The 24,176-nt window shown below is 43.8% G+C and overlaps 1 protein-coding gene across 2 annotated transcripts; it reads right to left on the reverse strand.

The window, feature by feature from the left end:
• Positions 1-861: 861 nt before the first annotated feature.
• On the reverse strand, positions 862-23,362 carry LOC134577556 (uncharacterized protein C12orf50 homolog). Of its 2 annotated transcripts, none has more exons than XM_063436346.1 (6): positions 23,324-23,362; positions 3,402-3,526; positions 2,539-2,706; positions 2,199-2,276; positions 1,328-1,377; positions 862-1,028 (listed from the first exon to the last, which is right to left on the reverse strand). In XM_063436346.1, the coding sequence occupies exons 2-6, from the start codon at positions 3,466-3,468 to the stop codon at positions 975-977; spliced, it is 417 nt and encodes a 138-aa protein (XP_063292416.1). In that variant the 5' UTR covers positions 3,469-3,526; positions 23,324-23,362; the 3' UTR covers positions 862-974. The 2 variants fall into 2 exon arrangements, with proteins under 2 accessions (XP_063292416.1, XP_063292415.1); XM_063436345.1 differs by lacking the exon at positions 23,324-23,362 and adding an exon at positions 13,584-13,699.
• Positions 23,363-24,176: the final 814 nt, after the last annotated feature.

Consider the following 24,176-nt stretch of genomic DNA (forward strand, 5'->3'; position numbering starts at 1 on the left):
TGAAACAGCAATACGAGAACCAGAGTCAATTAACTGACACTGCCCTCAGGAAGAGGCAGTGTCTTATACCTGGCTAATTGGTGATCAGCCACAGGTGGCTGATAATGTGAGAGCAGCCACAGAATAAAATCCAGCCCCCAGTGCTGGATACAAGGCAAGATTATACTTCAGGCAATTACTAGAGCTGTATAGTGGTTCAGAGGCAAAACTGCAGGTCAAGGATTGCAAATTACCCAGGTTCAAATCCCTCATCTGGCACTTCTGGTGTGACCTCGTCTGGCAGTCTGGATGTTGCGGTGAGAACCGTGACATTTGCCTGATGTTTGGGTATCTGATTACTGCTTTGGGGAAATTCAGTTTAAGCGCTTCATCTACTCTGGAAAACTAGACACACGAAGAACCGAACGGCGAGCTATAATCACTCTTGCTCTTAGTCGTTCGGATAAAACTGACGAACAACTAGCTACCACTTCAGGGTTCCTTACACTGGCCTCCCTTCATTTCATTCCATGTTCTACTTGTCTTTACCTCCCATTTTTGTCCCCATCTGTTGGTTTACCACAATGTATATTGTAGATTAAATATTAATGATCTATACTCCACATCATCCCCTTGGTTCTGCTTAGCGGCTGTGGTCAGCTCATAATACTGTTTTTGTTTTTTTTTTAGCCCCCATTCCTTGTTGCCTTGTCCCATTTTTTCTTAAACATTCTTCAGTCCCATCTTTTAATGCATTGTATTGTCTTGTTACTTTCTAATTAGCAGGAAAAAGGATTGTAGTTCTATTTTCATTATGGTGAATGAATTATTATTTTTTTAACTGTTTACACAGTCTTGCAATTTTGTATGTGTGAAGTTTTTATTTAATTAGACAGATTTTCAATTTAAGACACCAAATCTCTATAAAGTTGAATACTTTTAATGGATTCATTGTTGTCAATCAGGTCCATTAACTATAGCAAAAAAAATCAAAACTATTCTTCTGCTTTTTCTTCAGAATGTTCAGCATATGCCACTATTTCTTCATTCTGTTACCAAAAAAAAAAAAAAAAAAGATTAATTTTTTCAACCTCCAGGACAATACAAGATAGATAGATAGATAGATAGACATTAACAAATGCAAGTATTGTTGCTTTGTAAATTTAATCTTGCCTACAATAATTGTTCAAATAGGCTGCTGATACTTTAAAAAAATTTTTTTGTTTAAAATTGCACTTAAAACAAAGTGCAAATAAAGTATGCAGCTTTTGTTTAGGTTTAATCAAATATAACTTAGCTAATGTCCCTTCCTTTGTATAATTGTTTAGGTGAAACATCAAATAAATACCTTCAATAATGTCTCTGAAGTATGTATTCTTGGCATCTTATAAAATTCTCCTGAAAAATACAGAGTGTTAGAATAGGTATAGAATTATAGACATCATGAAACATTGTAAACTCCTTATCTACCAACCCATCTATGTTTTGCATTTACCTTTTGCTAACATTGTCATTATGTTATTAACATCCATTCCATTTTAATTCAGTCTCTGCCTCCATGCAGAGGGACTGTAAATACTATCCTATGCACACACTTTGCGTTTATTGGTGAAAGAGTAAAGGTGAAGATGGCTGCATGAACATTACAGACCTTCTTTACCGGTTGCAAAAGCAACCTGCAATGCATGTTTGATTATTGACAATTAGTTACCAAAGTGACTAACTTATTGTATGAGAGTATAATGCCCATACACTGTATGTACACTGTTTTTACTTTTTGGTGATACTTTAGTGAATTAAGTATTAAGTAGATTTCTTGTGAATTCACATAACCGGTTATATTAACAATTTTGGTTTCATTCTTTAGACCCACCTACTGCATGTAACAAAAGAAATGTTATTCCCGTGTTAATGTCAAAATTTTATTCCAAGATAAAACAGAAAATGTGCCCAGAATGGTATTTCTATCATTAGAGTTTCCCTTTAAGGGCTGTGGAAAATTGTTACCCACAATGAATATGTATATGCATATGTTGAACCTGTGGCCGTGACTTCACTCCAGCTCATACACATATTTTATATTGATCACATATGCCAATATACATATTCGCGGGCTTATAAATTATCTATGCATTTCTGACTAGCAATATATACACAAAATCTGTTTTGTTCTACACAGTTCTTAAGCATCCCCACATTTCATATTAATATTGTGCTACCTGATTTTCTGCAAAGCTCTAGTATAAGCTCTTCTTCCTTCGCCTCATCTGGTGTTTTTTCTTTCTTATATGGCAGACCTATTAAATATGAAAAGACACATTGAATATTAAATTATTAAAAAGTCTTTGATTAACCCCTTAAGGACCAAACTTCTGGAATAAAAGGGAATCATGACATGTCACACATGTCATGTGTCCTTAAGGGGTTAAACAGATATCCACTAAGCCAGCTGGACATTTTTCAGCTTAAATTAGCGATAACTAAAGTAACATTAAATAACGATTTACCGACCCAATAAGATCACAAATATTTGTTAGAAATAATTCAGAAACTAATTACAGATGTTTAATTCTTCCTCCCAGTCATCATCACTTTCATCATCCAAAGTAAGATCTACAACTACTGGTGGATGGTTCGGTAAAACTAATATATCTTCCATCAACAGCAAAGCTTCTTCCTCTTCAAACGCCCCAGCCAACTCCTTGTTTTGTTCTAAATCAGGGTTACCTGAATGATCAGATAAACAAATAAATCAATCCGAAACAGATTTCTTTATATAAGCCAGTTATTGAGCTAATAAAGTATAACTTGGAGTTATTCATACCTCTAAAACATTATAATAGATAATCCTCCTCACACTCAACTTCCTTCAAACTGTGGGTCCTACTACCCTGCAGGCCTGATCAGCTTGTATACGCATAATGCATCTGTTTGTATGTCTGTGTGCTTGTGTCTGGCTTTTAGTTTTGTCTGCATAAATTTATGAATTTGTGTGCTTGTGTCTTTTTTTCTGTATGAACTTATGTATGCATGTGCTTATGTCTGTATGTATGTCTGCCTGGACATATGTGTGTGTTTGAGTCTGCCTGTCTGTATATATTATATATGTCTGTGTGCATGTTTGTTTTTGGATATGTGTGTGTCTTAATGGGCAGCATTAACAATTGGTTCACTGTTTGAAAAAAAAATCTCTACAATTATTAAACAATACCAGTACAAGGTGGAAATCGGGTTTATGTGACATGCATTTCAGGTTACTTTGACATGGATATTTTGATAAGGAATTATGACTGCTTTTTACATATATGTATGTCTGTATAATTACTCATAGCTGTAAGTCATTATTACTTAAAGACACAGTATTATTGATGTCATTATTTATAGTAGGGCTTCTAAAACAACATAGAAAATGGCATACTTACAAATAGTAGGTGGCAAAAAAAGGCAATTAATGTAGCGAGCTTTCTTGTGAGTAAAGGGGCAGCTCATTTTCACACATCCATTTGGTCGTTCTTCCCAATAACAGGGGACTGGAATAACATTGCAGCTACAGAAAAGAGAAATATTTTCATTAATATAGCAATTTCTAAATCTAATGCTTACATTCAATTTGCTATTTGGTTACATTTATTAAAATATGAAGTGTTTGCCATCATATGGTGGCACTACACTGATGACGTGCTGGTATTGTGGAGCGATATCTTACTTTGATTACAGAAAGATATCCTTTCTAGACATGATTGAGAAATCCGAGGGACGTTTACAAACTAGTCTTTTTAAGAGATCTCTGGATATAAAAAATCTTTTACATTTTAGTAGTTTCCACCCTCTATCAGTTTTTAAATTATTACTGAAAAGTCATTTTACGAGGGTCAAAAGAATAGTTTTTAACCAGAGATGGTTGATCAACAACTGGATTTTATGTCTAAGATGCTTAACTCATGTCATGAAAAGTCAAATCCCTTTAATCAGACAAAAAGAGAGAAGTGAGCTATTGACCCCTACGAGATCTAGGGATACTGAATTTATCTCGCAATTTGGAATATGGTCTTCTGATATCCGATGGCCACCCAGAGATCCCAGCAGTTTCCTCACGTTCATTGATGGCATATAAACAATTTCTGTCCCTTAGAGACAAACTGGTAAAAGTGGTATTGCCATCTATAGTCGTGTCTATATCCCACGTCTCTTCAAGCCCATTTCTTTGAACTTTAACATTATATCTCTGAGTTAAAGTTCCAAATAATTGAATGTATTCCGTATACCAAAAGGAGAGGTGCTGAATCAGAAATGTTACATAACTCTGTTTATCTGAATAGGATAGGTTATGCTCTTATTTTAGTTTTCAATTATTCATATTGTCATTTTATTTTATTGATTCGCTGCACGAATATAGTTTTTGAAGGTTCACCTTCACACCTTTCACATTACAGAGAGTTCTTCTTTAGGTTATGGATCTTCATCTATGTGAGAGCGATGACACAGTTACTTCAATAAAAATTTGGCTGCACTGTCACTTTAAATCTTGCATGGATTATAGTAATGACTTATTTGCGCTGTGTTTTTTAATTTGCGTAAGGTTATCCAGTAAACCTCCTGTAAATTAATTTCCAGCTAGCACTGTATATCCCTGGTTCTTTGATACATATGTAGCACTGGCTGTGATGCAAGTCAATCCAATGTTTCCCCATTGGAAAGCATTGCGAGGCTAGTGCGCATCCGCAGCAATTTTAAAGCTGCACCAATCAGTATCTACTCATTAAGATGCATTGATTCTCTATGGGAAGCGTTCAGCTCCTCCATGCAGAGCAATCTTTGCAGGACCTTGACCAGTAAGTCCCTCTCTAGTGGCTGTCCGAGTGACAACCACTAAAAGTGGCGTTAGGCAGCAATGTAAACACTGTTTTATGTCAGTTACTAAAGTGACAATTTATATTGAATTTCAAATATAAGACCAAAGTAGCCAAACTAAAAGCATAGCTGACTTACAGAACTTATCCATTTTGACCTTAAAGGGAAACTCCAGTGCCAGGAAAACGATCCGTTTTCCTGGCACTGGAGGGTCCCTCTCCCTCCCACCCCCCAATCCCCAGTTGCTGAAGGGGTGAAAACCACTTCAGTGACTTACCTGAGGCAGCGACATGTCCCACGTCGCTGCCTGCTCCTCCCCCGCCACTCCACCTTCTGCCTACGTCGGCCGATGGGCGAGACTGATCCCGCCCACCGGCCAAGGAGACCTAATGCGCATGTGCGGCAATGCCGCGCATGCGCATTAGCGCACCCCATAGGAAAGCATTGAAAGCGATTTTCAATGCTTTCCTATGGGGAATTGAGCGACGCTGGAGGTCCTCACACAGCGTGAGGACGTCCAGCGACGCTCTAGCACAGGAAACCTGTGCTATAGAGCAGGAAGTTCCCTCTAGTGGCTGTCTAATAGACAGCCACTAGGGGAGGACTTAACCCTGCAAGGTAATTATTGCAGTTTTAAAAAAACTGCAATAATTACACTTGCAGGGTTAAGGGTAGTGGGAGTTGGCACCCAGACCACTCCAATGAGCAGAAGTGGTCTGGGTGCCTACAGTGTCCCTTTAAATTCACTTTGATTTCCCTTTGAATTATCGCCTTAGTGAATAACCCTGATAGAATGTCCCTTTAATAAGAGTTTTACAGAAGCTTCAACTGTCTAAGATTTGTGCTAAGAGTTTTCTTTTTTACTGTTACAGGTAAGATTTATCTGTAGGAAAAGGTTACTGATTGCACAAGGTTTGATTTCCTGTTGGTAATTATAAGGCATTTGATTTGATTAGTTAGCTACTTGCTATTGATTGCTGTTTAAATTAGCTATTGTTTGCAAATAAGCAGAGGCCTACCCAGGTGTTAAACATTCCTAGTGGGTGGTGATTTTAGGAGTATATAAGGGTTGTTGTCTATAGCTTGGTTGCTTCTAAGTGTTGCCTCTAAGTGTGTGTGGTTGGAGATATTCTGGAGGTAATCTGAGTTATTCAGGAGGATAAATTAAAAGTTAAGATTTGTTTGATTAAAATGATTTGCCTTATTGGAATGGCAGACTTAGTTCAGTGTAATAGTTGCTATGCATTTGTTTCACGTTCCACTTTTTGGAGGTTTGGTTGTTGTCTAATCTGTAGACAGTTCTCTATCTTGCGGCAGGAGATTGTATTTTTGAAGTCTGAGATTTGTAAATTATCTGGTAAACAAACTCAGGCTGGAACTGCTGCAAAGCCACTGCCGCAGAGACATAATAGGAATGGCAGATGGATCACTGTAGGATCTGGTAGACTTAGAGTCGTGGATAAAAGGCATATTGCACAGTCTGTTTCTCTACATAATTCATTTTCTGCACTTTCAGAGTGTAATGGTGTTGTGGAGAGAGGCACTGAGGCTAGTGGTGTTGTGGAGAGAGGCACTGAGGCTAGTGGTGTTGTGGAGAGAGGCACTGAGGCTAGTGGTGTTGTGGAGAGAGGCACTGAGGCTAGTGGTGTTGTGGAGAGAGGCACTGAGGCTAGTGGCGTTGTGGAGAGAGGCACTGAGGCTAGTGGCGTTGTGGAGAGAGGCACTGAGGCTAGTGGCGTTGTGGAGAGAGGCACTGAGGCTAGTGGCGTTGTGGAGAGAGGCACTGAGGCTAGTGGCGTTGTGGAGAGAGGCACTGAGGCTAGTGGCGTTGTGGAGAGAGGCACTGAGGCTAGTGGCGTTGTGGAGAGAGGCACTGAGGCTAGTGGCGTTGTGGAGAGAGGCACTGAGGCTAGTGGTGTTGTGGAGAGAGGCACTGAGGCTAGTGGTGTTGTGGAGAGAGGCACTGAGGCTAGTGGTGTTGTGGAGAGAGGCACTGAGGCTAGTGGTGTTGTGGAGAGAGGCACTGAGGCTAGTGGTGTTGTGGAGAGAGGCACTGAGGCTAGTGGTGTTGTGGAGAGAGGCACTGAGGCGAGTGGTGTTGTGGAGAGAGGCACTGAGGCTAGTGGTGTTGTGGAGAGAGGCACTGAGGCTAGTGGTGTTGTGGAGAGAGGCACTGAGGCTAGTGGTGTTGTGGAGAGAGGCACTGAGGCTAGTGGTGTTGTGGAGAGAGGCACTGAGGCTAGTGGTGTTGTGGAGAGAGGCACTGAGGCTAGTGGTGTTGTGGAGAGAGGCACTGAGGCTAGTGGTGTTGTGGAGAGAGGAACTGAGGCTAGTGGTGTTGTGGAGAGAGGAACTGAGGCTAGTGGTGTTGTGGAGAGAGGAACTGAGGCTAGTGGTGTTGTGCAGAAAGGCATTGAGGCTAGTGTTGTTGTGGAGAGAGGCACTGAGGCTAGTGGTGTTGTGGAGAGAGGAACTGAGGCTAGTGGTGTTGTGGAGAGAGGAACTGAGGCTTGTGGTGTTGTGCAGAAAGGCATTGAGGCTAGTGGTGTTGTGGAGAGAGGCACTGAGGCTAGTGGTGTTGTGGAGAGGGGCACTGAGGCTAGTGGTGTTGTGGAGAGAGGCACTGAGGCTAGTGGTGTTGTGGAGAGAGGCACTGAGGCTAGTGGTGTTGTGGAGAGAGGCACTGAGGCTAGTGTTGTTGTGGAGAGAGGCACTGAGGCTAGTGGTGTTGTGGAGAGAGGCACTGAGGCTAGTGGTGTTGTGGAGAGAGGCACTGAGGCTAGTGGTGTTGTGGAGAGAGGCACTGAGGCTAGTGGTGTTGTGGAGAGAGGCACTGAGGCTAGTGGCGTTGTGGAGAGAGGCACTGAGGCTAGTGGCGTTGTGGAGAGAGGCACTGAGGCTAGTGGTGTTGTGGAGAGAGGCACTGAGGCTAGTGGTGTTGTGGAGAGAGGCACTGAGGCTAGTGGTGTTGTGGAGAGAGGCACTGAGGCTAGTGGTGTTGTGGAGAGAGGCACTGAGGCTAGTGGTGTTGTGGAGAGAGGCACTGAGGCTAGTGGTGTTGTGGAGAGAGGCACTGAGGCTAGTGGTGTTGTGGAGAGAGGCACTGAGGCTAGTGGTGTTGTGGAGAGAGGCACTGAGGCTAGTGGTGTTGTGGAGAGAGGCACTGAGGCTAGTGGTGTTGTGGAGAGAGGAACTGAGGCTAGTGGTGTTGTGGAGAGAGGAACTGAGGCTAGTGGTGTTGTGGAGAGAGGAACTGAGGCTAGTGGTGTTGTGGAGAGAGGAACTGAGGCTAGTGGTGTTGTGGAGAGAGGAACTGAGGCTAGTGGTGTTGTGGAGAGAGGAACTGAGGCTAGTGTTGTTGTCGAGAGAGGCACTGAGGCTAGTGGTGTTGTGCAGAGAGGCACTGAGGCTAGTGTTGTTGTGGAGAGAGGCACTGAGGCTAGTGTTGTTGTGGAGAGAGGCACTGAGGCTAGTGGTGTTGTGCAGAGAGGCACTGAGGCTAGTGGTGTTGTGCAGAGAGGCACTGAGGCTAGTGGTGTTGTGCAGAGAGGCACTGAGGCTAGTGGTGTTGTGCAGAGAGGCACTGAGGCTAGTGGTGTTGTGCAGAGAGGCACTGAGGCTAGTGGTGTTGTGCAGAGAGGCACTGAGGCTAGTGGTGTTGTGCAGAGAGGCACTGAGGCTAGTGGTGTTGTGGAGAGAGGCACTGAGGCTAGTGGTGTTGTGGAGAGAGGCACTGAGGCTAGTGGTGTTGTGGAGAGAGGCACTGAGGCTAGTGTTGTTGTGGAGAGAGGCACTGAGGCTAGTGTTGTTGTGCAGAGAGGCACTGAGGCTAGTGGTGTTGTGCAGAGAGGCACTGAGGCTAGTGGTGTTGTGCAGAGAGGCACTGAGGCTAGTGGTGTTGTGGAGAGAGGAACTGAGGCTAGTGGTGTTGTGGAGAGAGGAACTGAGGCTAGTGGTGTTGTGGAGAGAGGCACTGAGGCTAGTGGTGTTGTGGAGAGAGGCACTGAGGCTAGTGTTGTTGTGGAGAGAGGCACTGAGGCTAGTGTTGTTGTGGAGAGAGGCACTGAGGCTAGTGTTGTTGTGGAGAGAGGCACTGAGGCTAGTGTTGTTGTGGAGAGAGGCACTGAGGCTAGTGTTGTTGTGGAGAGAGGCACTGAGGCTAGTGTTGTTGTGGAGAGAGGCACTGAGGCTAGTGTTGTTGTGGAGAGAGGCACTGAGGCTAGTGTTGTTGTGGAGAGAGGCACTGAGGCTAGTGTTGTTGTGGAGAGAGGAACTGAGGCTAGTGGTGTTGTGGAGAGAGGCGCTGAGGCTAGTGGTGTTGTGGAGAGAGGCACTGAGGCTAGTGATGTTGTGGAGAGAGGCTTGGAGACTATGGTGAGGCCCAATAGAAAGCAGTTGTTGTTGGGGGATTCCATCATAAGAGGTGTGGAGATGGACAATGGTGGTCTTGTGAGGTGTCTTCCCGGAGCTACTGCTCACAGAGACAGGAGACGTATCTGTAATATTGTTAAGCGAGCAAAGCAGGAAGGGGAATTGGATGTACTTGTCCATCTAGGGACAAATGACTTGGCTTGCAATGAGGTTTCAGAGGTTAAGGAAGGTTTTAGCGTTTTTGCCAAAGATATACGGCAGGTTGCTTCCACACACAGAATGACAGGCGGATGCGTATTAGGGACTTTAACTTGTGGCTTGGTGAATGGTGTCGGGAGCAAGGATTTGGCTTTATTTCTCATGGTAGCTCTGTTTGGAATGGAAATAAACTGTACAAAAAAGATGGTTTGCATCTTTCTCAAAAGGGAACAAATGTTCTCAGTGAGCAGTTCAGAGGTTTTGCTAGGATGTATTTAAACTAGGAGGGGGGGGGGGGCAAAAGGGTGATAAAACATCAATCCAATTGTCCCCCAAAACAAGGACAGAAGGTGCCTGTAGCAAGTGTGTTAAAAAATGATAAGCTTAGAGTCATGTCTACAAATGCTCGCAGTTTAGGGAATAAGATCCATGAACTTGTGGCAATAATGGCAACTGATAGTGTAGATTTAGTCGCTGTTACTGAGACATGGTATAATGAAAAAAATGACTGGGACATAGCAATACCAGGGTACTCTTTATATAGAAAAGACAGGGAAGGCAGGAAAGGGGGAGGGGTGGCCCTGTATGTGAAGGATAGCATAAAATCTAGCCTAATAAAAGTTAGTGAGGTGAACATAGAGTCCGTTTGGGTTACGTTAGAATTTGGTAATCACACAGTAATTCGTGTAAGTGTGATTTATAGGCCCCCAGGATAAATTGAAGAGTTAGATAATCTACTAGTTGAGGAAATAGCTAAAATGACAATGAAGGGGGAAGTTATCATCATGGGTGACTTTAATCTTCCTGATGTGAATTGGAAAACAAAAATAGCTGCTTGTGCCAGGAGCACACATATTCTAAACTCCCTACTGGGATTGTCTCTAAAACAAGTCGTTGAGGAGCCAACTTGTAAAGAGGCCATACTAGATTTAGTGTTAACAAATGGAGATTTGGTATCCGATATTACTGTAGGTGAAAGTTTAGGATCCAGTGATCATCAATCAGTGTGGTTTAATATAAGAACAGTGACTGAGTCACACCACACAAAAACAAAAGTTTTAGACTTTAGAAAAACAGACTTTTCTAAAATTAGAATATGTGTAAAGGAGTCATTATCAGACTGGAGCAATTTAAATGGTGTCCAAGAGAAATGGGATTATTTAAAAGTTGCACTACTGAAGGCAACAGAAAATTGCATTAGGCTTGTCAGTAAAAGCAAAAAATTCAAGAAACCACTGTGGTGCTCCGCAGATGTGGCCAAAATAGTAAAAAACTAAAAGTTACCATTTAGTAATTATAAAAAAAACCAGAGTGAGGAAGACAGAATGATCTATAAGATTAGGCAGAAAGAGGCTAAGCAAGTTATAAGAGCTTCCAAATCACACACAGAAGAGAAAATAGCACAGTCAGTAAAAAAGGGGGACAAAACTTTTTTTAGATACATAAATGAGAAAAGAAAAGTAAAACAAGGATTAGTTAGATTAAAAACAAAAGAAGGAAGGTATGTAGAAGAGGATAAAGGTCTAGCTGACTGCCTCAATGAATATTTTTGTTTGGTATTTACAGATGAAAATGAAGGAGAGGGACCTCAGTTAAGAAAAAGGATAAATTAGTTATTTATTACACGTGAGTTTACAGAGGAAGAGGTTCTATTTCAACTGTCAAAAGTAAAGACTAATAAGTCAATGGGACCTGATGGAATACACCCAAAGCTATTAAAAGAGTTTAGTGGCGTACTAGCAAAACCATTAACATATTTATTTAACCAATCATTGATAACAGGAGTAGTCCCAGAAGATTGGAAGTTGGCGAATGTTGTGCCCATTCACAAGAAAGGTAATAGGGAGGAGTCTGGCAACTATAGCCCAGTAAGCCTTACTTCAGTAGTGGGGAAAGTGATGGAAACCATGTTAAAGGATAGGATTGTTGAACATCTAAAAACACATGGATTTCAAGATCAGAGACAACATGGGTTTACTTCAGGGAGATCATGCCAAACTAATCTTATTGATGTTTTTGTTTGGGTGACTAAAATTATAGAACAGGGTGGTGCAGTAGACATTGCTTACCTAGATTTCAGTAAGGCTTTTGACACTGTTGCACATAGAAGGCTTATCAATAAACTGCAATCTTTAAGTTTGGATTCCAATATTGTTGAATGGGTGAGGCAGTGGCTGAGTGACAGGCAACAGAGGGTTGTAGTCAATGGAGTATATTCGAAGCTTGGGCTTGTCACCAGTGGGGTACCTCAGGGATCTGTACTTTGACCCATGCTCTTTAATATTTTTATTAGTGATATTGCAGAAGGTCTTAATGGTAAGGTATGTCTTTTTGCTGATGATACTAAGATATGTAACAGGGTTGATGTTCCAGGAGGGATAAGCCAAATGGCTAATGAATTAGGTAAACTAGAAAAATGGTCAGAGTTGTGGCAACTGACGTTTAATGTGGATAAGTGCAAGATAATGCATCTTGGACGTAAAAACCCAAGGGCAGAGTACAGAATATTTGATAGAGTCCTAACCTCAACATCTGAGGAAAGGGATTTAGGGGTGATTATTTCTGATGACTTAAAGGTAGGCAGACAATGTAATAGAGCAGCAGGAAATGCTAGCAGAATGCTTGGTTGTATAGGGAGAGGTATTAGCAGTAGAAAGAGGGAAGTGCTCATGCCATTGTACAGAACACTGGTGAGACCTCACTTGGAGTATTGTACGCAGTACTGGAGCTGGACCGTATCTTCAGAAGGATATTGATACCTTAGAGAGAGTTCAGAGAAGGGCTACTAAACTGGTTCATGGATTGCAGGATAAAACTTACCAGGAAAGGTTAAAGGATCTTAACATGTATAGCTTGGAGGAAAGACGAGACAGGGGGGATATGATAGAAACATTTAAATACATAAAGGGAATCAACACAGTAAAGGAGGAGACTATATTTAAAAGAACAACAAATTCCACAACAAGAGCACATAGTCTTAAATTAGAGGGACAAAGGTTTAAAAATAATATCAGGTTATATCAAGTATTACTTTACTGAGAGGGTAGTGGATGCATGGAATAGCCTTCCAGCTGAAGTGGTAGAGGTTAACACAGTAAAGAAGTTTAAGCATGCGTGGGATAGGCATAAGGCTATCCTAACTATAAGATAAGGCCAGGGACTAATGAAAGTATTTAGAAAATAGGGCAGACTAGATGGGCCGAATGCTTCTTATCTGCCGTCACATTCTATGTTAATATAACATAATTCAGTGTTCAGTGAATAAACCAGGTATGGATGTTATGTAAATTAATAATTTACTGATAAACAGTTGAAATACAATTGAAACGTTTTGCAACCAAATTCTAACACACAAAATATTAATAACTGTGTACATTAAATATTGGTCAGAAACATTAAATGACAATAATAAAAACGTATATAAAAAATTATAGCCTATCATACTTAATTATTAAAAGGGAATATGTATCCTAACCCCTAACCCCATACTTTGTTGTTTATGGATAAAGACATTTCAAACAAATCATACAATTAAAGACAATGACCTATAAACGTAAAGAAACACTCTGGGAACCAATGCTAAGTGCATTGGTTTTAGCCTCATTTTCATGCTCTGTTTTTTGTTTTTTGTATCCCTGTTCAAATCTCTTTAGTTTGGCTAGAAAATATAAAAATGTTTTGCCTTGCTTTCTGCAGCACAACTCTGCCCCCTTAGCGAAGACTCCCCTTTTTACAAACGGTCTTCCTGATTAGAAGGTAAACCGTGAAGCTCAGTCGATAAGTGATGAGTGTGAACTGAGCTGCCGACTTGACCTTGCCCCCCAGCCAATCTGTGACCTCTTGTAATTTGTAAATTATATCAAAGATGTGCTTAGAAGGAAAGGTGCATATAATAAGAGGAAAGTGATTGGCTGTGTGGCATAGTCATCTCCCCAAATAAACTCACACTGGTATCTCATTGGCTGAGCTAAGTACGTATTCACAGTACACCTAATCAGGAAGTAGTGTGAAAAGAGGTGGTGTATCTAAGGGGGCAGAGTTACACTCTATTAAGATGCAAATATTTTTATTCCTTTGTCACAAAACTAAACTTGTTTGCATGTAGACAAAAGCACAGAATAAATTTGAATTCAAAATCAAATGAACATAAGTTGGTGCCTGTATTTTCTTTTTGAAATACTTACATATATGAGACTGAATCCATTCTGAAACATGTCAAATTTGTTTGGATACAAACCACAAAAATATGTTGAGGTGCACGCACTGCTTTATCAGGTTACAGCATGACTTTCTTTTTAGCTTTCTATTTGTGAAAATGCGCTGTAGAATGGTTAGAATTCTCAGGGTATGTTCCATATATTATGAGGTGGTGTGATGTCATAGAATTATGTGAATGTCACAAAAGGTTGCCAATGTTACCATCCACATAAACAAGTGCAGATGGCTAAATTCAAAGTAAAAGCACAAAGGGACCCATTGCTGTACCCAATATCGAAATGGTCTTTATCCACATGTAAATGACACCTTCTATAGCATCTGGCCAAAATTTTTATGCTGTGTAAAACAATATGAAAATGATGGTTTATACAGCAATAAATATTTTTTACCAAATATAGATACATATACAAATACTAAAATAAAGTTAGAAAGAAAATTCCAAAACAAGATTTCTGTGTGTCACAATTAGCAACCTATTCCTTAGTCAGGGTTTTACATAGATAATACTCATCTACTGAAAAAGAATTGGCATCAAGCTGCTAGGATGGCGATCAGATGAAAACTACAAAACATTATTAAAGGAACTGTATGTGCCCAGAAGTCCTTGGTGCTGGGAAGCTACAGATTGGTGTTTTGCTACCATGAACTACAACATTTATTCATCTTTCCACCTATATGGGGTGTATACAATGTATTACAAAATGTAGTGAACTGGACTTGAAATGCAGTAGGCAATATTAAGGCATCAATAGCTGATTTGGAGAAGTTCTCCAACTCAATTGTAGTCACAGACTGGCTACTTTGGCCCTAATTCTGCAATTCAGATATCAATGTGCTACGGTAGGGTGGTTAGTAGGGTGGTTAGTGTATAACCCTGTATATCACACCCGGACAGATATATATGGAGTCTGCAAACTTTAATCAGTGTGAATATGTTTGTATGTGTCTAATACATAACCATGTGTGGTTCATAATATGCATATGTAGTTATAAGGCGTGAGATCAAAAACTATAATATGTGTATATTGTGTGAGGCATATCAATGCAATTAGCGTGTCTACTGGATACCTCCAACACAGGGAGGTATGTAGGTGTCCGCACGGAAAAAGGACGTCTTAGCCTTGCTTCAAGCACACCAGGCAGACTGACAGCCTGCCTGGCCAGCAACATATCAACAGGGCCATGCAAGTAGCACTGCTGCACATTGCAAGCATATCTAATGATATGGGTACAATTCCTGGTGTCCCTGGAACCGGGTAACTACGGAAATAAAGCAGGACAGCAGGGAAGCACCCTCTTTCAGGACTGCTGGCATACTATTGTATGGCATATGTTAGTGCAGAGAGAGAGAGAGAGAGAAAGGGAGAGAGGGAGAGAGAGAGAGATGATTGGCTTCAAAGGCAAGGATATGAAGAGAAGCCATTTTATATTTCGGCATCATTCTTTTCATCTGTCTCTATTTCCATTTTATTTATTTTTTTACACTGATCTTTCCTCACGTCTCTCTAAAATATGTTTTACATAGTCCCATTTACACTGCATATTACTGGGGGCTCTGTAATATCCCAGTACACACTGCACATTACGGAGGGCTCTGTAATATCCCAGCACACCCTGAACATTACTGGGGGCTCTGTAATATCCCAGCACACCCTGCACATTACGGAGGGCTCTGTAATATCCCAGCACACCCTGCACATTACGGAGGGCTCTGTAATATCCCAGCACATCCTGCACATTACGGAGGGCTCTGTAATATCCCAGCACACCCTGCACATTACGGAGGGCTCTGTAATATCCCAGCACAGCCTGCACATTACTGAGGGCTCTGAAATATCCCAGCACACCCTGAACATTACTGGGGGGCTCTGTAATATCCCAGCACACCCTGCACATTACTGGGGGCTCTGTAATATCACAGTACACGCTGCACATTACTGGGGGCTCTGTAATATCCCAGCACACCCTGCACATTACTGGGGGCTCTGTAATATCACAGTACACGCTGCACATTACTGGGGGCTCTGTAATATCACAGCACACCCTGCACATTACTGGGGGCTCTGTAATATCCCAGCACACCCTGCACATTACTGGGGGCTCTGTAATATCCCAGCACACCCTGAACATTACTGGGGGGCTCTGTAATATCCCAGCACATCCTGCACATTACTGGGGGCTCTGTAATATCCCAGCACACCTGCACATTACTGGGGGCTCTGTAATATCCCAGTACACACTGCACATTACTGAGGGCTCTGTAATATCCCAGCACACCCTGAACATTACTGGGGGCTCTGTAATATCCCAGCACACCCTGCACATTACGGAGGGCTCTGTAATATCCCAGCACACCCTGCACATTACGGAGGGCTCTGTAATATCCCAGCACATCCTGCACATTACGGAGGGCTCTGTAATATCCCAGCACACCCTGCACATTACGGAGGGCTCTGTAATATCCCAGCACAGCCTGCACATTACTGAGGGCTCTGAAATATCCCAGCACACCCTGAACATTACTGGGGGGCTCTGTAATATCCCAGCACACCCTGCACATTACTGGGGGCTCTGTAATATCACAGTACACGCTGCACATTACTGGGGGCTCTGTAATATCCCAGCACACCCTGCACATTACTGGGGGCTCTGTAATATCACAGTACACGCTGCACATTACTGGGGGCTCTGTAATATCACAGCACACCCTGCACATTACTGGGGGCTCTGTAATATCCCAGCACACCCTGCACATTACTGGGGGCTCTGTAATATCCCAGCACACCCTGAACATTACTGGGGGGCTCTGTAATATCCCAGCACATCCTGCACATTACTGGGGGCTCTGTAATATCACAGCACACCCTGCACATTACTGGGGGCTCTGTAATATCCCAGCACACCCTGCACATTACTGGGGGCTCTGTAATATCCCAGCACACCCTGAACATTACTGGGGGGCTCTGTAATATCCCAGCACATCCTGCACATTACTGGGGGCTCTGTAATATCCCAGCACACCTGCACATTACTGGGGGCTCTGTAATATCCCAGTACACACTGCACATTACTGAGGGCTCTGTAATATCCCAGCACACCCTGCACATTACTGGGGGCTCTGTAATATCCCAGCACACCCTGCACATTACTGGGGGGCTCTGTAATATCCCAGCACACCCTGCACATTACTGGGGGCTCTGTAATATCACAGTACACGCTGCACATTACTGGGGGCTCTGTAATATCCCAGTACACGCCGCACATTACTGGGGGCTCTGTAATAACCAAGTACATGCCGCACATTACTGGGGGCTCTGTAATATCCCAGTACACGCCGCACATTACTGGGGGCTCTGTAATATCCCAGCACACCCTGCACATTACTGGGGGCTCTGTAATATCCCAGCACACCCTGCACATTACTGGGGGCTCTCTAATACCCCAGCACACCCTGAACATTACTGGGGGGCTCTGTAATATCCCAGCACACACTGCATATTACTGGGGGCTCTGTAATATCCCAGCACACCCTGCACATTACTGGGGGCTCTGTAATATCCCAGCACACCCTGCACATTACTGGGGGCTCTGTAATATCCCAGCACACCCTGCACATTACTGGGGGCTCTGTAATATCCCAGCACACCCTGCACATTACTGGGGGGCTCTGTAATATCCCAGCACACCCTGCACATTACTGGGGGCTCTGTAATATCCCAGTACACACTGCACATTACTGATGGCTCTGTAATATCCCAGCACACCCTGCACATTACTGGGGGCTCTGTAATATCCCAGCACACCCTGCACATTACTGGGGGGCTCTGTAATATCCCAGCACACCCTGCACATTACTGGGGGCTCTGTAATATCCCAGTACACACTGCACATTACTGGGGTCTCTAATATCCCAGTACACGCTGCACATTACTGGGGGCTCTGTAATATTCCAGTACACGCCGCACATTACTGGGGGCTCTGTAATATCACAGTACACGCCGCACATTACTGGGGGCTCTGTAATAACCCAGTACACGCCGCAGATTACTGGGTGCTCTGTAATATCCCAGTACACGCCGCACATTACGGGGGCTCTGTAATATCCCAGTACACGCTGCACATTACGGGGGGCTCTGTAATATCCCAGCATACCCTGCACGTTACTGGGAGGCTCTGTAATATCCCAGCACACCCTGCATATTACTGGGGGCTCTGTAATATCCAGGTACACCCTGCACATTACTGAGGGGCCGGCTCTGTAATATCCCATCACATTACTGGGGGCTCTGTAATATCCCAGCACACCCTGCACATTACTGGGGGATCTGTAATATCCCAGCACACCCTGCACATTACTGGGGGCTGTGTAATATCCCAGTACACACTGCACATTACTGGGGGGCTCTGTAATATCCCAGCATACCCTACACATTACTGGGGGCTCTGTAATATCCCAGCACACCCTGCACATTACTGGGGGATCTGTAATATCCCAGCACACCCTGCACATTACTGGGGGCTGTGTAATATCCCAGTACACACTGCACATTACTGGGGGGCTCTGTAATATCCCAGCATACCCTACACATTACTGGGGGGCTCTGTAATATCCCAGTACAACCTGCACATTACTGGGGGCGCTGTAATATCCCAGTACACCCTGCACATTACTGGGGGCGCTGTAATATCCCATTTACACTGCACATTACTGGGTGCTCTGTAACATCCTACATTACTGCAAAGCGCGGAGACGCTGAACGTCAGTGCTGCACACTGTGGCCGCCACTAGAGGTGTCCCTAGGAAGTAGTGTAAACACTGCCTTTGTTTACATTAAAAAGCGGGCAGGGACAGGCTATAGACACCAGAATAACTACATTCAGCTGGTTACTATAGTGTCCCTTTAACTCCACACAAGTATTTGATAAGCTTGTCTCAACTTATCAACCGATGCAGCTCCTTTGGTTTGAAACTCTCATCAAACTCAGGCTTAGCATGATGACAACTGTAGGCCACCACAGAGTAGCCTTAAAATGAAGCTGACATGTTGTTTAGTGTGTAGGTGTGTAATAGTTATTTTCCTAACTTACCATTCTGTAGCTGTATGTCTCTCCTCCCTGCACTCTCCAGCAGCATGCCCATACCATCCTCCTTCCTACAAGCGCTCTGATTGGCTGCAGTTTGCAAAGGTGCCCCCTAATAACACGAGAGGGCTAACGCTAGCCCTAGTCTGCAGCTCACCCATAGCGCAATCAGAATGAGGGACGAGGGACGAGCCAGTTACAAGAGTGACAGGTCAGTAGTGTGGGACTTATTACAGCAAGACTTCCCACAAGCAGCCTCCCCATATACAGGCGCACACACAGTGCCAGAGCTAGTCTACCACACACAACACCACATGCAGCCTTCCCCCAAAGATGCAACCAACTAAGCAGCCTCCCTAAAGAATCACAACACACTCTCTCAGCCCTGTCCCTCTTTTGTCCTCTGATATTCCACTTATGGAGACACCAGAAACATGTCACCAGCAAACACCTAACAAGATGTTATATTATCTTGCACTGTGCTAAACAAACACAGTGCATTTTTCTTATGCCAGAGCTTTTTTGGCAGGGCTGTGTGCATGTGCTGCCTTGTAGGGGCATTAAACTGACATGCCCACTTTGAGCAGTGTGCATGTCACTGATGGTCACAAAACACAAACCTCTCTGGTTGCTCTTCCTTTAAATGCCTGGGCCAGTCTGGGCCTGATCTCATTGAAGTGGTCTGGGTGCAGTGGATCAGTCCTTTTCACCCTGCACTGTAAAGCACTGCAGTTTTATAGAAATCTGACAAGCCACTAGACGCGCTTCCATTGCACTAGGTAAAACTTGGTCACATGACGTGGAAGCCCCCAAGTAAAACATTGATTCAGTGCTTTCCTATGGTTAGCCTGAATGTGTGCACAGCATTTGCCATGCATGTGCATTAGATCCCCATGCTCTTTAATGAGTAGCATTGGAAGCACCAGGAGCTGAATAGGACCAGCTGGAGGAAGATGGCTGCACCTAAGAGGGACGGTTCAGTTAAAGGGACACTAAAGTCACCAGAACAAGTACAGCTTCATGTAGTTGTTCTGGTGTCTATTGCCTTTCCTTCAGGCTTTTTAATGTAAACACTGCCTTTTCAGAGAAAAGTCAGTGTTTACTTTACTGCCTAGGGACACCTCCATTGGCAGTCACTCAGAAGCCACTAGAGGTGCTACTGTTATAGGAGAATTCTGAAGAAGCCACGCACAGAGAGTCCGGACACAGGTCAGTTCAGGAAGTAAATGTATTTTTTTCTCACCCATCGGATCTCAGCTGAACTCATGTTTAAAATGTCTGAGCCCTGACGTAAAGGCTTTTTATAGCTATTCATCCCCCATCTGTACCCTTACACCAATCAGCAAACAGTATTTACAGCATTACCTTATATGGATAGGCAGTATGGCACTAGAACAGGGGTAGGCAACCTTTTAGTAGTACTGTGCCGATATAGGATTGTGATATTTTTTTTTTTATTGAGGTGTGTATGCTGCCGTATTCTGCTTGTGTTATTTATACTGTAATTGCTTTGAATCGTTGAATTTGTGCGTATATGAGCTATTATCAGGGGTGTACCTAGAGTATTTGGCACCCGGGGCGGATTCTGGGCTTGGCACACACACACAGTCACAGGCAGAGAGTCACACACACATACACAGTTACAGTCACACACACAGTCACAGGCAACATCACACAGTCACAGGCAGACACACACACACACACACACATACAATTATAGGCATGCAGTCACACACACACACACACACACACACACACACACACACAGTTACAGGCATGCAGTCACACACACACAGACACAGTTCCAGGCAGACAGACACACACACACACAGTTACAGGCATGCAGTCACACACACACACAGTTACAGGCATGCAGACACATACACACAAACACAGTTACAGGCATGCAGACACATACACACAAACACAGTTACAGGCATGCAGACACACACACAAACACAGTTACAGGCATGCAGACACACACACACACAGTTACAGGCATGCAGTCACATACACACATACACAGTTACAGGCATGCAAATACACACACACATACAGTTACAGGCATGCACGCACTCACACACACACACACATACACAGTTACAGGCATGCAGACACACACACACACACACACAAACACAGTTACAGGCATGCAGACACACACACACACACACAAACACACAGTTACAGGCATGCAGACACACACACACACACAAACACAGTTACAGGCATGCAGACACACACACACACACAAACACACAGTTACAGGCATGCAGACACACACACAGTTACAGGCATGCAGACAGACACACACATACAGTTACAGGCATGTAGACACACACACTGACACACACAGTTACAGGCAGACAAACACACACAAACACAGTTACAGGCATGCAGACACGCACACACAAACACAGTTACAGGCATGCAGACACACACACACACAGTTACAGGCATGCAGACACACACACACACAAACACAGTTACAGGCATGCAAACACACACACAGTTACAGGCATGCAGACAGACACACACATACACAGTTACAGGCATGTAGACACACACACTGACACACACAGTTACAGGCAGACAAACACACACAAACACAGTTAAAGGCATGCAGACACGCACACACAAACACAGTTACAGGCATGCAGACACGCACACACAAACACAGTTACAGGCATGCAGACACGCACACGAACACAGTTACAGGCATGCAGACACGCACACACAAACACAGTTACAGGCATGCAGACACACACACACACAGTTACAGGAAGACAGTTTTAAAGACACAGTCACACACACACTATTACTTACAGACAGGAGCTGGAGGAGGAGTGGATTCACTGGAGTTCTCCTGAAACCTGTTAGGTGGAGAAGCAGGGATTCCTTCTTGCTGCACCTCCATGTGCAGCAGTAACAGCAGCGGGTAAGGGTCTATTAAGCCCCGCCCCGCTGCCAATTTGATTCCGCCCACGATTCTGCTTAGCCCCGCCCCCACTTTCCTTCTGTGCGGCCAGTGCAGCTGCTCCTTGCGTGTGTGAGCTGTTCTGGACGCCCGGCACCCTAACTACAATGGGGCACTGTGCGGCCACTGCTCACACAGCCCCCACATCAGGGTCATGCACCCCCCACCCAGTGGCACCCGGGGCGGACCGCCCCCTCTTAGTACGCCACTGGCTATTATATTGTATATGTTCATTAGTAGTTTATGGTATTGTGTTGATACATATGAATGTGGGCGGTGTATGAGGGCTGCTCGTGGAATTGTGTGTGGATAGATATGTCACATTGTGTGTTTGGTTGTGTGTGTGTGTATGTGTGGGGGCTGTTTGGGGTATTGCATGTGAGAGGCTGCATGTGGGATTGTGTGCATGTATGTGGATTGTTAGTGGCGTTGCGTTTGTGGGGATTGTGTGTATGTTTGTGTGTGGGCTGTTCGTATTATTTGTATGAGGGGAGGCTTACTCTGCAGGTCTGTGTATATCTAGCAGTGTGGGTGGCTTCCCTGGGTTCCAGTAGGGACCAGGCTGGCCAGGTACAGGTCAAGGACAGGAGTTGCAACAGCAGCTGCAGGCTGCTCTACTACAGTGTGGATTCCCATTCACAAGTGCTGGGAGGAACTGATCTGAGATCACTTCCCATACGTTCTGCAATGCATAAATTGAGTATTGTCCTTCGCTACTTCTTCGTATTAGCAGATATCTGAAGTTTCACTGAGACTCCTGATAGGCCAGAGCCTGTTTGGCTCTAGCAGCCTTGAGTGCCGTGGAAAGACACCTCGAGTGCCGTGCATGGCACTAGTGCCGTAGGTTGCCTACCCCTGCACTAGAAGAATGGAATGTGGTTTTTCAAATTCAGCACATGCTCAATACATGGATGACAGTATCTTAGCTACACAAAACTAACTAACAGATACCTGTACTTGTATATGCCACATGGAGATTTTAAGCCTACTAAATTGTGGGACTAGCTGAAATTCCATCACACTTCCTGGTATGGTATTGACTTTCAGCGCCTCCACGCTCTGCATGGAGGCACTGAACTTGCCCCATAGAAATGCATTGAGTCAATGCACTGCGTTTTTTCCGCTTAACCCCTTAAGGACACATGACGTGTGAGACATGTCATGATTCCCTTTTATTCCAGAAGTTTGGTCCTTAAGGGGTTAAGCGTGATTGCCTCCCAATGCTTTCCTATTATCAAGTTTGATGATCTCAACCAAAGGGGTTGACAGACACATGCAGTGCTAGATTAACCCCTTAAGGACCAAACTTGTGGAATAAAAGGGAATCATGACATGTCACACATGTCATGTGTCCTTAAGGGGTTAAAGGTGAGTAAAATCACCTTTTTAACTGGAGGTAAGGGAGGACTAAACAGCTATTTAGACTTATGGTGTTAGGAATACACATTTGTATTCCTGACACTATAGTATGTACTATAACTATAGTTGGCACCATAGCTTCCCTTTGTCAAGGTCCCCCCCCCCCCTGTAGTGCAGAAGGGGTTAATAACGTTTCCGGGCACCGGCTTCAAACCGTAAGTCACGCTGCGGTACCCTTCCCCCAGCCCGTTATTTATGTCCAGGGTCAGGTACACACGATATACCTACCTGGTTCCCCATGCCCGGCTGTGTGTCGCTCACTGCAGGAATCACCACGTGGAAGCCGGTGAAGTGAATTCCCATGTGCCACGCTCGGCATTGCGGTTAGGCGAACAAGTCACAAGTTGGGGGGGGGAGGGAGTATATAACATTTTTTAGATGATACATACAGTAAAAGAGAAGGAATTTGGGCGCTTGTTAGTCCATGAAGTGCATGCCACAAATGCGGTTTCTGCCTTTGTACTAACTTATGCTTTCTCCATTTAAGGAAGGTTTAAACGCTGCACCCTGGATCACCCTGTACACTTGTTACTAGATATAGAGCCAGGCTAACAGTTCTTTACCTATAAAATATGCTGCCCGAACAAACTGGCAACTCTTCAGAACCAAATTACAATTGCAGCTGTCCCTCTGTTCACATCATAGGCTTTCTTCATAACCTCTACCCTGACAGTTTCAGTTACAGTTACGGTTGTCGCCATCTGGTGGCTTTGGGTTAAATGGCTTAAGTTGTGATTACTATGCTAGCATGTCATTTTGCAATGTGCAGCAGGGGTATTAGAATACAGGTTTTACGATTGTGGGGGGGGGAGGGGTTAAAATCAATTTACTGAATCGGTTTAGTTCTACTATCTACTAGTTCTACTACCACTAATAATAATATTATATCTCAGCACTAGCGGGTTCCCTAAATGGCTATGGTAAGATATACTGTTCTTGATGTCACATTTGTATTTTCTACGTTGGAATTTTTACGAATCATAGTTAATCATATTGTTACAGATTTGAGGTTGCAATTAAGGCAGCATTTTGCCCTTCAGACCTCAAAAGTCCTGTTCCAGTAAGTAGGTGGGGATTTTAG

The sequence above is a fragment of the Pelobates fuscus genome, chromosome 11 (assembly GCF_036172605.1).
Source record: "Pelobates fuscus isolate aPelFus1 chromosome 11, aPelFus1.pri, whole genome shotgun sequence".
In the NCBI taxonomy this organism is placed as follows: domain Eukaryota; kingdom Metazoa; phylum Chordata; class Amphibia; order Anura; family Pelobatidae; genus Pelobates; species Pelobates fuscus.

Coding starts and splice junctions, on each gene's coding strand:
- LOC134577556 (XM_063436345.1), bottom strand. CDS start 13,603: ATGGATTCAGTCTCATATAT. Junction 1,378..2,198: donor AGAGCTTTGCAGAAAATCAG/GTAGCACAATAT, acceptor TGTATTTTTCAG/GAGAATTTTATAAGATGCCA. Junction 1,029..1,327: donor CTTCAGAGACATTATTGAAG/GTATTTATTTGA, acceptor TTTTGGTAACAG/AATGAAGAAATAGTGGCATA.